The sequence below is a fragment of the Lepidochelys kempii genome, chromosome 1, assembly GCF_965140285.1.
Source record: "Lepidochelys kempii isolate rLepKem1 chromosome 1, rLepKem1.hap1, whole genome shotgun sequence".
NCBI lineage: Eukaryota > Metazoa > Chordata > Testudines > Cheloniidae > Lepidochelys > Lepidochelys kempii.
In genome coordinates, this window is record NC_136380.1 from 266918865 (window position 1) to 266933560 (window position 14696).

A 14696-nucleotide genomic window follows, 5' to 3' on the forward strand; every position below is an offset into this window, starting at 1 on the left:
CTTGGAACGCAAGGGAAGACCAGATTTGTGCCCTACAGTGTCAAGAGCAACAGAGGTTTGGTTTGTATGTTGATATGATCTTATTGAGCATTGTTATTCACAAGACCAGAATTTGGGCCATAATTTTCCAATTGAGAGATTCCCTTAATGTAATATTTCATTGTTCTGTTATTTTTTTCAATAGCCTATAGTGATGTAAATTAGATAGACTTTTGCCTTCTTCATGGCTTCCTAGCGTTTGTTTTTTATTTCTGTCTAGGAATCTTTTCCCACATATCTCAATCTTTTTTTCCTGTTTCTGCTCTCCACCCATCTTGCGCTCTTGGCCTAGATATGACACTTAAATCGTGTAGTTGAAAAAAATGAAACAGCTAATCAGTTGATGCTCAGAACCGTGCAAATTGTCTGGAGGTCTTCCAATCAGGGGGACTGGTGTGCCCCTGGCAATCTTACAGCAAATGCAACTCAGCACACTACTGTCATGATTAGGAGCAGCAAAGGCCAAATATGTTTGCTTCACCTGTTGCACTGCACTGTTGCTAATGCTTTTCCCACTGGTTGCAATATTTTTCCAATTATGTTGTTTATAATGTTCATCCTCTCTACTACACTACTAACTACAACATATTGCCAGCTCACATAGCTTACTTTAAAACTTTATGAAGTTCTTATTCCAAATTAGAACTAATTCTGACAACAGTTAGCTACTAAATAGCTGATATGCAGTTATGTATATAGCTTTTCTATCAAATCCTAGACAGCTCTGACATTTCGGATTAGTTTATAGACATTCAGGATTGAATCATCTCTAACTGGTTAAAATTAAATCCAAATACAAGTGAGATTTTGATTCTGTGTATTAAAGATTACTCAATAGTAATGCAACTATAATTTTAATGGGATTTATTATGTGCATTTGTACATTTAGGAGGCATGTGAGTCCAGTGTGGACTTACCACACGCTAAAATTGCATGGGGGATTGGGGTGGGGAAAAGGGAAACAAAAGCTCCCAGTACTTAAGCTTACTACACACAGCTTTCCATTTTAGAAATAAGCGAGGATTAAATTGCTTGGTGCCTGAGACTTGAAAACAATTTTATGTGATTTGCTAACATCTAGCTATTTAAATTGTACGTAAATATGCAATTCAAGAATGGACTTTGGCACATACAGAAAGGAACATATTACACCAACCAGGAAGTCTTCCCATTACTTTCTGCTGAAACAAGAGGTCAATTTTATATTTGCCTTTTTATCTACATATTCTTTATTGAGTTGAGGCTTAATTTTTTGAGTAAATTGCTTATCTGATACTGTTCCAGATGTCTTTGGATATTGGTTAAAGATGAATTTTTGCCTTTGGCATATGTAACTTACACTGGCCATTTTATTGGCATTATTTGAACTATTAGAATATTAGGGGGAGTTTGCTTGTTTGTAACTCAGCTTCCACCAACTTCACTAGTAACCCTATTACCTTTAACAATTTTTGCCTGGCACTTTATAGCAATCTTGCAACATGAGTTGCGCACATTTGTCCTGAAAGCAGAATTTGCAAACTGGAAATGTACATCTTGGGCATCCCTGAGCACCTTAGGCATGGCCACTCTCCAGACAAACAGTGTTGGTGCCTGTGGGCCCCCAGGTAGCTTGAGTTATAATCCAGTCTAGGCAGATTTGCCATCACCATGAGCCCTGCACCCTGTATTATGCCAGCAGAAGATGTCATGTACAAGGGCTAAATTGAGCTCTGCTATTGTATTTGGTTGCCATGGAAAATAAATTTGTGCTATCTGTCATTGTAAAATACAGTCATAAGCACAAAGGGGCAAATCCTTCCCCAGAGGTCATGGGAAGAAATCCTTTCCTTTGCTATGGAGTTGCAGCATCTAAAAACCCTCTGTGAAGGAGCTGTAGCCACTGGATTTGCAATGCGTCAGAACCATCCACACTAACCTCCTCCTCCTCCTTCAAGTTCCCTTGTGAGACTACTTGTAGGGAACCTCTGTGGAACAGAGTGCCAGGGGATGCGCACCCTTGGAATGGGCTCTCAAAATCTCCACCCTTCAAATAAAGTGGAACCACATGGGCTTGGTTGTGTCTGAGGACTGTACATCCCTGTGTGGGAGGGGAGATAGAGTACAAGCTTCATCTGAAAGTCAGGACAACTGTTATTTCTAAATTCAGAAGAAACCATGTTGTTTGCATCCCTACACTAATTTGAAAGATTTCTTCTCTTCTGTCCATTCATTAATTTCATCTACACAAAACAAACAAGAATAATCTATTAGGATGGGAGTTAGCATAGATAGAAGAGGTATTCTGCTTTTATTCTGAATGAAAGAAAGCAAACACTTTACTAGTACAGTGCTATCATTTCTATAAGAACGGCCATACTGGGTCAGACCAAAGATCCATGTAGACCAGTATCCTGTCTTCCGACAGCAGCCAATGCCAGGTGTCCCAGAAGGAATGAACAGAACAGGCAGTTACCAAGTGATCCACCCCCTGATGCCCACTCTCAGTCTATGGCAAACAGAGGCTAGGGACACCATCCCTGCCTATCTTGGCTAATAGCCATTAATGGACCTATCCTCCATAAATATATCTAGTTCTTTTTTTAACCCTGTTATAGTCCTGACCTTCACAACATCCTCTGACAAAGAGTTCCACAGGGTGACTGTGCATTGTGTGAATAAATACTTCCTTTTGTTTGTTTGAAACCTGCTGCTTATTTTCGTTTGGTGACCCCTAGTTCTTGTGTTATGAGCAGGCATAAATAACACTTCCTTATTTACTTTCTTCACACCAGTCATGATTTTATAGACCTCAATCATATCCCCCCTTAGTCATCTTTTCCCCAAGCTGAAAAGTTCCAGTCTTATTATCTCTCCTCAAACAGAAGCTGTTCCCTACCCCTAATCATTTTTGTTTCCTTTTTCTGTACCTTTTCCAATTCCAATATACCTTTTTTTGAGATGGAGCGACCATATCTACACACAATATTCAAGATGTGGGTATACCATGGATTTATATAGAGGCAATGTGATATTTTCTGTCGTCTTATCTATCCCTTTCCTAATGATTCCCAAGATTCTGTTAGCTTTTTTGACTGCCACTGCACTTTGAGTGGATGTTTTCAGAGAACTATCCACAGTGACTCCAAGGTCTCTTTCATGAGTGGTAACAGCTAATTTGGCCAACTCATTTTATATGTAATGTTGGGATTATGTTTTCCAATGTGCATTACTTTGCATTTATCAACATTGAATTTCATCTGTCATTTTGTTGCCCAGTCACGCAGTTTTCTAAGATTCCTTTGTAACTCTTCTCAGACCCTTGTGCAAAATACAGGGTTCTGTGTGAGCCAACTCGAAGGCACCAATCCTGCAAAGACTTGTCTATGTGCTATATTTTTCTCACTGTGAATAATCCCATTGTCCTCAAATGGACATTTTACCATGTTTAAAGCTAAGCCCATGTGTAAATCTTTGCAGGATTTGTATCAAATGCACCATTTTGTACATTCTTCATCTGGGGAATGAGACCATTTTGAGTTAAAAAAAATCATACTTAACAATGCAGGAGGCCCAAATGCAAAACTTGCCCAACTCTTTATTTATACAGTGCCCTAAAGTGCATTAGGCACTATACAGAAATATAAACAAGGATGCTGTCCCACAGAGCCTACATTCTGAATAGACAAACATACAGACAAAGGATGGAAAGGTAAAAGATGTAACAGTTTTTTTTTCCCTCCCCGTTCATTGTTTCCTTTTCTAAATTTTATTTAGAACCCTATTTGCTTTTGTTTCTCAATGGAAATTGTTAATCTTTAATTATTTATGCTAGCCTGTTTATTCTTTTGCATATATTCTATTTATTACAAATTTATATTTTTATTTTCTCTGAAAACCATTTACTATATTCAGTTGTTTAATCCACCATTTTCCATGATGTTGCTTTTCTTCCAGCTTCTTCTTTATACATGTCTTTCAATAGTCATCTCCTCTTTCTAAATCCACACCCCCCTTCTCCTGTTTCAACAAACAGTTCACTGAAATTTGGTTCTGCTAATGTTAGTATGTGGAATCATGAAGCGGCTATGAGGGTACTCATGCTGCTCTTGCCATGACGCTGCTGCCAGAGTCTCTGCCTCCCAGTAGGTTCAGAATTATCTGCTTTTGAACTTCCATATGTATCAGGCATAACTGAATAGAGGAAAAAACTGCAGAAGGTTCTAGTAGTTTAAAGGGCCAATGAATGCACAAATCTTCCACAGCAGAAATGGTCTGGTTATTTACAGCCATCTGTTTGCCTTGGGCTGGATGAAATATTTTTTAGTCTATGGGGAAATTGATATGCCATGAACTCCTCTGGGTGGCACATTCTTACATTGTTTTCTGGGAAGTACTTTACTTATGTGTGACTCTTATGAACACTAGTGTTTTCTGGCCCGTTGCATAGTTTCTTGTCCTATCAGATTTACATAGTGTCTGATTTCTACATGCATCCATATTGGTGACACAGAATAACCAAACACTGTGTTCCCGTGAGAGATTGTCCTTAAATGCTTTATCATATTTTGCTGGATTGCAACCACGAAATTAGAGAAATTCCTGTACCAGACTATTTTCACTCATGTTCTGAACCAGCCAAGCTCTACTTAATTTAGTGGTTTTGAATACTGAAACCAATCTCATGTTTTGGCAGAGTGAACATGTCATATCTTCTATCTGTTTGCTTCTTTCCAGCATTAGTAAATGTAGGGAGCTCATACTCCTAGAATACACCGCTAATATTTAAATATTTATTTAAGGCACAGTTTAACTCCACTTGAAGTCCAATAGGAGTCTTTTTATTGACTTCAGGGGGATTTGAATTGAGCCTGTAGATATCAAGGGATGCCTCTTATTTCTCAGGAAATCACAACTAGTAAGTATCCACTTCTAATTGTTTCTATTCACAAAAAAACACACACGTAAAAGAATATCCAAAGAGAGCCCTAGTGCCCATAACACTAGTCATTCAGGATATTCAAAGGAAACTAACCTCTTCTGGGTTCTGCCATCAAACAATAGATCAGGTTATCCATGTGTTATATGTATAGTATGAACAGACTCACAAAATCCGTGAAAACAAAGAAATTCCATTTATTAACTCTATATAATTCTGTTTCTTTCACAAAATACACTTTTAAAACCTGATCAGGATATATACCTGAATCAGAACTTAACAAAAATGGTACAATAAAAGCAACTGCATTAGAGTACTTGCCATATGTCAAATGAAGAGTTAAAGAAATCCATACACAATCTTCACAAATAATTTTAAAAATGTAATATTCAACAGTGAAATTTATTTATGATAGACTATAGGTAACCCCTTCTAGTCACTAAATTTAGGGTTTCAATAGGAAGTGATCTATTTAAACTGTTGAATTTTAAGTTCTGTTTTTGACAGAGTTATTGGACCATTTTCTCTTTTACAGTTTTACTGCATCCACCAAGGCTATTTTTATCATGTAGTTGCATTTCTACTTTTCAGGAGTCTTACCGAAAGAAAAGGAGCTATACACTGGAAGTAGTACCTTCTGGTTCTCTTGATGCTCATCCTTCAGAAAATGAAAACAACCTTTGTGATTTCATGGACATAGCAGTTACGAAGAAACCTTGTTCATTAGAAATAGCAAGAGTACCTTCCGCAAGAACAGGTAAATCACCACTATTCTCTTACCTTATCACTGGTACAGTCTGATGATATGTGTAATATTTCATTGTTGGCTTATAATATTTTTCACTACTATAATGCCTTCCATCCGAGGATCTGAGGGTGATTTATACCATTAATGAACTTCTGTGAGGGATGTAAATATTATCCACATTTTATAGAAGGAAAGCTGAGGCAAGGGTTAAATGACTTCCTAGATTCCCATGGAAGTCTGTGGAAAAGCCAGGAATAAAAGCCAAATTTCTAGAGCAAATTTCCCAGGCATGTGCAGTCACTTCCTCACCATCCTATTTTTACCAAGTACTTAACACTAATCTGTAGTACAAACAACAAAATAAATAAAAAAGATTCTGAATAGCTAACTACCTAACAATTACAAAATAACCACCAGAGAATAAAATTAAAGAAAGTACCTTTGAATTAATATATATGTATACAAAATAAAAGACCAAAGCGCCTATTTCATATAGATGCAGTGAATAAAAACTGAAAGAGACATGAAATGACAGTCTAAAATATTTTTAAATTTGACAAATTACTATGTGGATTACACAGTTCTGAACAGCAGTGAGTTATGTTTACAAGATAATAACAATTATACTGAGTCATATGAATAATACTATAAACAAGGGCTCTGTTTACATTTTCCAGAATTACATACTTCTCCCTGTTGCCCTTGTTTTGACTTTTCCTGTGTCACCACTTTGTACCAGATTTGCAAGGTATAATCTTCTAATAATACAAATAATTGGAATAAGAGCACGTTTTGACAAGTAAGAAATCACAACAGTATATGGAACTATTGGGAACAACACCACTGATTTTTTGATCATCATAATCTTGATCATGAATCATGGGTTTGGAAATATGTATGAATGTCAGATTATTAAGGGCTAGATCATGAGTTAATTATCTACTCTGAGCAAAGGGCAGCTCCTTCTTTTCCCCTCTGTTCCACTGTGGATAAATAATGCAAGAGTGGAGCAGGTGGACTGGATCTTGGGGCTCCCACCTCCTATCTGGGTGCCCTAACCACTGGTCTATAGTCTCTCTCTCTCTCTCACTCGCTCACTCTCGTATTTATCCACGGTGGAACAGTCATCAGGCCAGAGAGAGAACGACTGTCATTCAGTGGGAACACAGGGTCCAGTCCCATGCTCCAATCACTCTTTTGTTATTTGTTCACAGCAGTACAGCTTCAACAGGAGAGCTGGAGGGAGCCCCACACCCCAGGTGAGTTCTCTAACCACTAGACTAAAATTGGACACCTCTTCCTTCACCATTCTGTGTGGAGTGAGGCAGGTGCCTAACTTATTCCTACAAGAAACAACTTGGGTGCCTAAACCTCCGGACTCTGGGTGGCTGGCTCCCAATCATGGATTGCTAAGCAGAGATAAGCACCTCACTACAGTCTAGATGTAGTGCCTAACTCCAAGAGAGGGGTGGGATTTAGCACACATCTTTGTTGTCACCATTGACTAGCTTAGGTGGCTTTGCTCCTAGTTTGCTGGCTTTTGTGGGTCTCATTTTTAGGTGCCTATCTCTCCCCATTCATTGTATAGGGAGCCTGAGTGCCTAACTTGGCTTTGTGGATCACAGTGTTCTTCCTGTGATTTTCTAGGTGCCTAAAACTTACACAGTGTGATGCTCAGCTTTGCAAGATCTAAGTCCTTTCATAGATCCCACCCTCTGTTCTGTTCCTGACTCTGCAACAGGCTTGCTGAATGACTTCATCTCTCTCTGACACACCTTTCCCACATCTGAAATTAAGATAATACTTACCTTTCTCACAGCAATGTTCTGAGGCATTCATTAATTTTTCCAAGGATAATTTTGCAACTTTGGATTGAGTGGAAGTTCTATATTAAACAAAGTTTAAAAAAAGAATTCTTTCAGGCAATTTTTTTTGTTAGGTAGTCTGCAAATTGGGGGTTGAATTGCCTTTCTCATAACGGATCAGAAAAGTTCATTTGATCCACCTACTTTGGCTTTTTTCCTGAGTAAGACCTGGATTGCCTGCACTGGACACTTTTATTAGGCATTTTAATTTACTTATTGTCCTTCTTTAAAAAGATCCATGTATGTGACATACTTAACCTTGTGAAATCATAAAATCATAATAGTTAATAAGGCAGACATAATATTCTCCTGATCTTAAGGCTGTAGTCAAGCTTTGTGAACTTTTATCAACAACCATCATCCACTGAAAAGGTGTAAAAGAGGCCTTAGGCACTGGATAATTATGTTGCTAAAATAGTAACTACCAGGCACCTGCAGTGATGTAGAGTTTGCCCATTTTACATAAAAATCAATTAACTGGTGACTAAAATACCAGGAAAAGATGTTAACTGGATTGTGTGAGAAAATGTAAATATGCTAAGTTCTGCTAGTGTGCTAAATGCTGTGTTAAACACTTTAAAAAGTCCACACTGTAAAATCTCAAGACTGTTTTAGCTCGGTAGTAATATTTTATCCTGTGACAGTGGGCTTTGAGGATTTGTCAATTTATATTTCATAGCAATGGGAATTTGAGTTGGGCCATTTGTTTCAAACTAGGGGATTTTTTTTTGTAAAAGGTCACACCCAAACTCGGTGTTCTGCAGTAATGAAGATTGGGCCTGGTCTAGTCTGAAAAGGGTTATGGTTTATAATTTTAGTTAGGGTGTGATTTTTTTTTTTAAACAAAATAGTTATATCAGGAAAAAAACCTAGTGTAGGTGCAGTTTACTGTTAAAAAGTGATAAAAAGGTGGCATATACTAGTATATTCCTACACTATATATACACTATATACAAGTTTGCCCACCTCTGCTTTACATGATCACTACTATCAAAATTGGAAAGAACTCCTAAAAGCATGTCAGTAACCACTGCATCCACCCAAAACAAGAAAAAAGATATAGCTCAGAATACTATGCACCTTGGAAGCACATGCCAAAACCTAGGCTTGTGTGCTGGTTCAGACTGGGAATTTCCCATTTGAATTGGCAGAGACTAACCCACTGCAGGGTCAAACTGTGTATTTTCCAGTGCAAATAGTACCATTTCTCAGATTGCTCAGTGCCTAGCCAAAAGTTGAACCCAGGCAAGACTGAGGTGGAGCAGGTGGGAAAGGAGTGCTCCAAAGAACTAGCCATTTCTGCAACATTCCTCCCCCTCTCCATCCCCTGAAAGCACCTGCCTTCATATTGTTCAGTTAGTTTGTAGCCTTGGGGTCTGCAGAATAAGTGCTTCTGGATACCCCAAAACACTGACTTTCATTTGTGACTGACCAGAAGGTGGCACCCCATCCATTGAACTGCCATGATGCACTATTACATGAACTATTTTTCTGGGAGTCAGTAGAGCTACCATACCATAACACCGTGAGCTTCTATGCTTGTACTTGCATGTGGACTGAAACTGATGGTCTTAGTTAAAGGCCTAGCAAATGAATTTAACTTTAATGACTACACGGTGGCTGAGGGACAAAAACACACTATAGCTACAGCAACACAAGGCATTACCCACTCTATCCATGTCTGTGGATACTGCAGATGCAAAGATATGGATGGGTCATCTGACTCTGAGCCTAAATTCAGCATCACAACACATCCAAGATCTTCTTTTCTCTTCTTTTTGTGTTTCCACGTGTATTCATTTCAAGCGTAGTCTCTGTAGAAGTCAGGGAGATAATATCCATGCATTATTCCCCACCACTACCATATTTTAATTCTGATTCTCTTAAGCAGATGGAATCCAAGATGGTTTATGAGACCCACATATGCTTTTATCTGATCTTGATTAGCCCTTTGAGCAGTTTCTGAGCTCTGTAGAGAGTATTTTGGTCTTAACAAAGAATCTCACAATTTACTTCTCCTTAGAGGTTAATTTATAAAGAGCTATGCTCTGCATTCAGAGCTCCAAAATATAAATCATCAGCAGAACACAATGTAATAGATTCCATACTAAACTCCTCCTAATAGGGTGACAATGATGGCACACTTAATTTTTTTATCATGCTCACTGCCATAATATAGAGTGCACATTTCCATATAAAAATATCCTAGATTAATGCACCAGTATTTGTTTGCAAAGAGAACTTTTAAAATTTTACACTCAAAGTTAGTGATGTTTGGTGGAGGTTGGGGATTCTTCCCATGAAGTAGTATTATTTCTAAGCACCTATTCTCCAGTAATATAACAGATTTTCTGAATGTTCCCAAAACAATGCCTTAGAACCTTTACTGGTCAGATATTCCCTTGAGTACACAATTAATTTTCTCCTTTTAAAAATTTGCTGACATTTGCTGAAATTGCTTTTCTTTTACTTCCTCTCAAATTACCTTCTATTATTTGTGGGAGGCAGAACATCCTAGGGTTGCAATTTCTCTTCACTAATTATCTGAAATCATATCCATTTATTTTGAATCATATTTTTTCCAATGCAAATATAGATTTTTGTAGTGTATCCTCCTTTTTATTTACAATGGTCCCTGGAATGAGTATTATTGACCTTCTCTGTGTACTTCTCAAGTCCTATAACATCTCATATAAATGGTAGTGAGTAGGAGACAAGAACTTAATATTGTTCAAATACAGTAAAATCATAATGTAACTTTCACCTTGCTGTCTTCTCACATGCTGTTTACTTATATTAGTGGAGCATTTTAGAGGAATACTGGCAAACACTAATTTTCTTTGTCGTCTTGCATTATTTTATTAATTTTAAATGGTAAGTATTCTTATTCTGCTTTATTCCTACAATACAATTAAATGTCACTAACCATATTAACCAGCTTTTATTTGGTCTAAATGAGCATCCTTGCTATTGGGCTTGCAATTTCATCTGCCTGTTACTTTAATATTCTTCTATGGAGATTATCCAGCCCCTGCCCTCCCCCCCAGTTTAGTCCCATTAAGATGTTTGAGTTTGACTTCCACCTCAGATGTGGTAATTTCTACTTTCATATCCTCGTTCCCTTATTAAAAACCGAGGCAAATTATTTGCTTAGGTGCTGGGCCATGGATAGATTATTTTTAATTTCCACCCCATCTCCTCCGTGCTTAGTAGTTCCATTTCTTGTTTCCTTGTTTTCTTTTTATTTATATGGCTCTAGAACCTTTTACTATTGGTTTTAATTTTCTTTGCAAGGTCCCAATCTGTCTGGTTTTTGAAAATTTTCACTTTATCCCTACACTTTCTGACCTCCAGGAGGTAGCGTTCCTTGTTGATCCTTCTCATCTTCCATTCCTTGTAAGCTTTCTGGTAAAACAGTTGGCAAAATACTGGGATCTCACTTGGTAACCTTTCCATTAAGTTACACAGGGGAAATGACAAAATTTCAGTTATGAGTAATGTCCCAGTGGGCACTCCACTTTAGGTGCACATATGCCCCTATACCTTTGCTCAGAATTTTTGGTAGCAGTGCCCATTTCACCCACGCATGTGCCCTTCACATCCTCATACCCCATACTAAGGCTATATAGGGTTGCACAGGTGAACCGCCCTCAGTTCCTTCTCAACTACCTTCTGTCAGAGACTGAATTTAGCATGTGCCTCTTTATTATCTGTTCTGTTCATTCCCTCTGAAGCATCTGGCATTGGCCACTGTCAGAAGACTGGATACTGGGCTAGATGGACCTTTGGTCTGACCAGGTATGGCCGTTCTTATATTATGTTCTTATATTCTCTTTGCTCTGTGCCTGTTCCCTCTTTTATTAGCATTTTAGCTTTGATAGTTAGTTCTTAGTAGTAATAGGTTTAATACCTTAGAGTTGTTGAAACATTTCCTCCCCTTTTCTTTTTTCTTTTCTTAAATATACATGTAAATGGTTTTTCTTTTTCCCTTATTGAGGGGCTTGAACAAGTTTTCTTCTGTAGCGGATGCTGGGATCCCTGGGGTTTAAAGGTGCCTCTCATGTTGAGATGCAGTCCCCATTAACAATGGGCATTCCCAATGCATTCATTGTTTGGGGGACTCTCATAGTCCAAGCAAGTGCAAGATCTGCACTTCTTTTATGGATATACACTCTTAATGATGGAGCAACCCTTCTTTTAAGGGTACAGGCTCTTACTGATGGAGCAAGCCTTAAGACCGGCTTCTGATCCAGGTTCAGAGAACTCTCCTGACAGGGACCCTCCACCTCTGTCAGTGCCCTGTCATTGTCAAGAGCATGATCACTGAGACCTTCCAAGGGGAAGATGGCATTGAAACTGCAGTCTCAAACACTCTCCATGAGTGAGGTGTTGATAACCATACCAGCAGTACTGAGAGCTTCCCACTCAAACTCCAAGGAGGGGAGTAAGAGGAGGAGAACAGAGAGTTCCTCATCAAAGAAGATCCAGTCACAGGAGATCTTAGGTCCCAAGAGAAGTGCTAATGAGGCTCTGAGCACTTTGGGTACCATGAAGCACACTAAGACTTCAACTAAGTCCCATACCTCAGTGGTAAAGGGCTCGGTACCAAAGACTACTATGACCAAGGGAACAGTGTCAATAAAATCTTTGGTATAACCAGTGCCATCTTTCTCCTATCCAGTCATCTCTTTCCACAATCTTGGATTATCTGTTGGAATTGAAAACATCAGGCCTTTCTATGAGTTCCATCGAGGGTTTTTTTAGTGGCAGTAACAGCTTTCCATGTGCCAGTAGAAGGTTTGTCAATATTCACTCATCTGACTCCAATGAGATTCCTAAAAGGCCACATGAATTTTTTCCACATTAGATCCTCTACACCACTTTTGGACCTTAACCTGGTTCTTAACTGTCTCATGAAACAGCCCTTTAAGCCACTAGCTACATACTCACTGCTACATGTGTTTATGAAGACCTTTTGGTAGTCATCACTTTGGCTTGAAGGGTCTGGGTGATGGGGCCTCTAATGGCAGGCCCTGCATTTATTGTGTTCTCCAAGGAGAAAGTATTACTATGACCCATCCAAAGTTTTTTCCTAAAATTACTTCTGACTTTCACTTTAACCAAACTATCCACTTTGTTTTTATTTTCCCTAAGCCACATCACTTTACACATGAGTATGTCTTTCATTCGCTAGATGTTAAGAAGGCCTTTTACTTGGACAGAACTAGGCCATTCCGGAAGACCCCCCTGAATCTTTGTCTATTGCAGATAGCTCTAGGGGAGCCTCTGCCTCCACATAGACTTTCTAAATGGATCTCTGGATGCACTATTGCTTTGTTATGGTTTTGCTGAGATTCCACCTCCCCTGAGAGTGATTGCACACTCTGCCAGATCACGGTTTGTCTGTGGCCCCACTCAAAGATATTCCAGTTTCTGAAATCTGCATGGATGTAACATGATCCTTGGTGCACTCATTCTCTGACTACTATACAAGGGAGTCACTTGAAGTGGAGCACTCACAGGGGAAAACCTTTCTTGAAGAACTCCAATTACTGCAAAAGATGAGTAACCTTTTCTATGCGTCACAGTTCCTGTGGTAACTGCACCCCTGATCCTTTCATGGGCTCCTTAAGGGTAACTCACTTTTGTCTCAGGACTTGAGCTGTCATCTTTCTTGGTGTGGAGTCCTGTGACACACTCCCTCTAGATCTGAGCCTTAAACTGTAGAATCCTGCAATTTACTGTGATTATCTCAGCAGGTCTGACTTTAATTCAGCACCTGCTGTCATGCTGTCTTTGGCAGGGCCAGCTCCAGGCACCAGCGTTCCAAGCAGGTGCTTGGCGTGGCAGTCAGAAAGGGACAGCAGAGTTTCCATGGCGGCGGCAATTCGGCTGCAGCTTCTCCATTCCGCTGGCCATGGCAGCAATTCAGCGGCAGATTCTTTCTCCCTTGCCATCCATGGCGGCAATTCGGCGGCGGCAGGTTTTTTGCTTGGGGCGGTAAAAACAGTAGAGCCGGTCCTGCTCTTAGGGTATGTCTGCACTGTGATAAAAGACCCACGGGCATGGCTGCGGCTGTTGACTTGGGTTTGCAGGGCTTGTGCTGTGTGCAGTGTAGACATTCAAGCTCAGGCTGGAGCCCAGGCTTTGAGATCCCAGAAGGGGGAAGGGTCTCCGACCCCAGGCTCCAGCCCAAGCCTGAATGTTTACACTGCAATATTTAGCCATGCAGCCCAAGCCCAATGAGGTCGAGTTAGCTGACCCATGCTCTGAGACTCAGTGCCATGTAGACATATCCACAGGGGTAATGATAAGGTTAACCAGTGATCACTGCCAGCTTTCACAACCCAAACATTGCAGAGAAAACATGTTTAAAAAAAATAAACAGATTACACGCAGATCTTAGCTCATCAGGCATTCACCCATCTTCCATATGGAGACCCTGATGGCACTGGAGAACTTCAAGTAATTTCTGAGGGCCCTCTCTCTTTTTTCCATAGTTTCATTCAGTCATTGGACTGAGAGTGACCACCCTCCTTGTGTCAGAACGATTGCTTTATACCATTAACAGTTCTTTGACTGTCCGGCCTCTTGAACTAGGTCAAATCAATATATGTTGTTTTCCCCAAGGGGTGAAACTTCCAGGGGCTTGTTACTAGCATAGGGATTTGCATTAATTCCCTTCCCACTCCCCGTGATTTTGGTTCCTGTCAGTAGAATAGTTTAGCTCACCCATTTAGCTTGGAATACAATCATTAGTCAGTGCATAAAGATACACATTAACATTTATAAATCTGATACAATAGTCTTTGAATACTCCATGTGTTCCCTGCATCATATCTGTCACACTGGCACATATATAAGCACCTATTTCACTGCTATGTGGCTCAGTTTACATATGTATTCTCATAGCAAATGGATAAGAAAAATCAAATTATAAAGTTGTCCAGGCAGTATGCTGCTCTTTCTCCTGAGCAGACTGAGGAGTAGAAGACAAAGCCAACAGTCCCTCCCATCTGCTGTCCCTGTTAATCTGCATTTTAAACACCAGAGATATCCTCTAGGACAAACATTTACCATGTGAAATGTGACTGAAGACCTGAAATCCTCAAATTATTCCATAACT

At 39.5% G+C, this 14696-nt stretch overlaps 1 protein-coding gene across 10 annotated transcripts in view; it reads left to right on the forward strand.

The window, feature by feature from the left end:
• ANKS1B (ankyrin repeat and sterile alpha motif domain containing 1B) overlaps window positions 1-14696 on the forward strand; it is a 747009-nt gene that overhangs the window by 232776 nt on the left and 499537 nt on the right. For 6 of the 10 annotated variants that reach the window (XM_073327424.2, XM_073327427.2, XM_073327426.2 and 3 more), the window contains 2 exons: window positions 5549-5714; window positions 6920-6964. In XM_073327424.2, coding sequence (XP_073183525.1) covers window positions 5549-5714; window positions 6920-6964 — 211 coding nt within the window. The remainder of the gene's footprint in view (window positions 1-5548; window positions 5715-6919; window positions 6965-14696) is intronic. The other 4 variants (XM_073327428.2, XM_073327434.2, XM_073327435.2 and 1 more) reach the window with 1 other exon arrangement.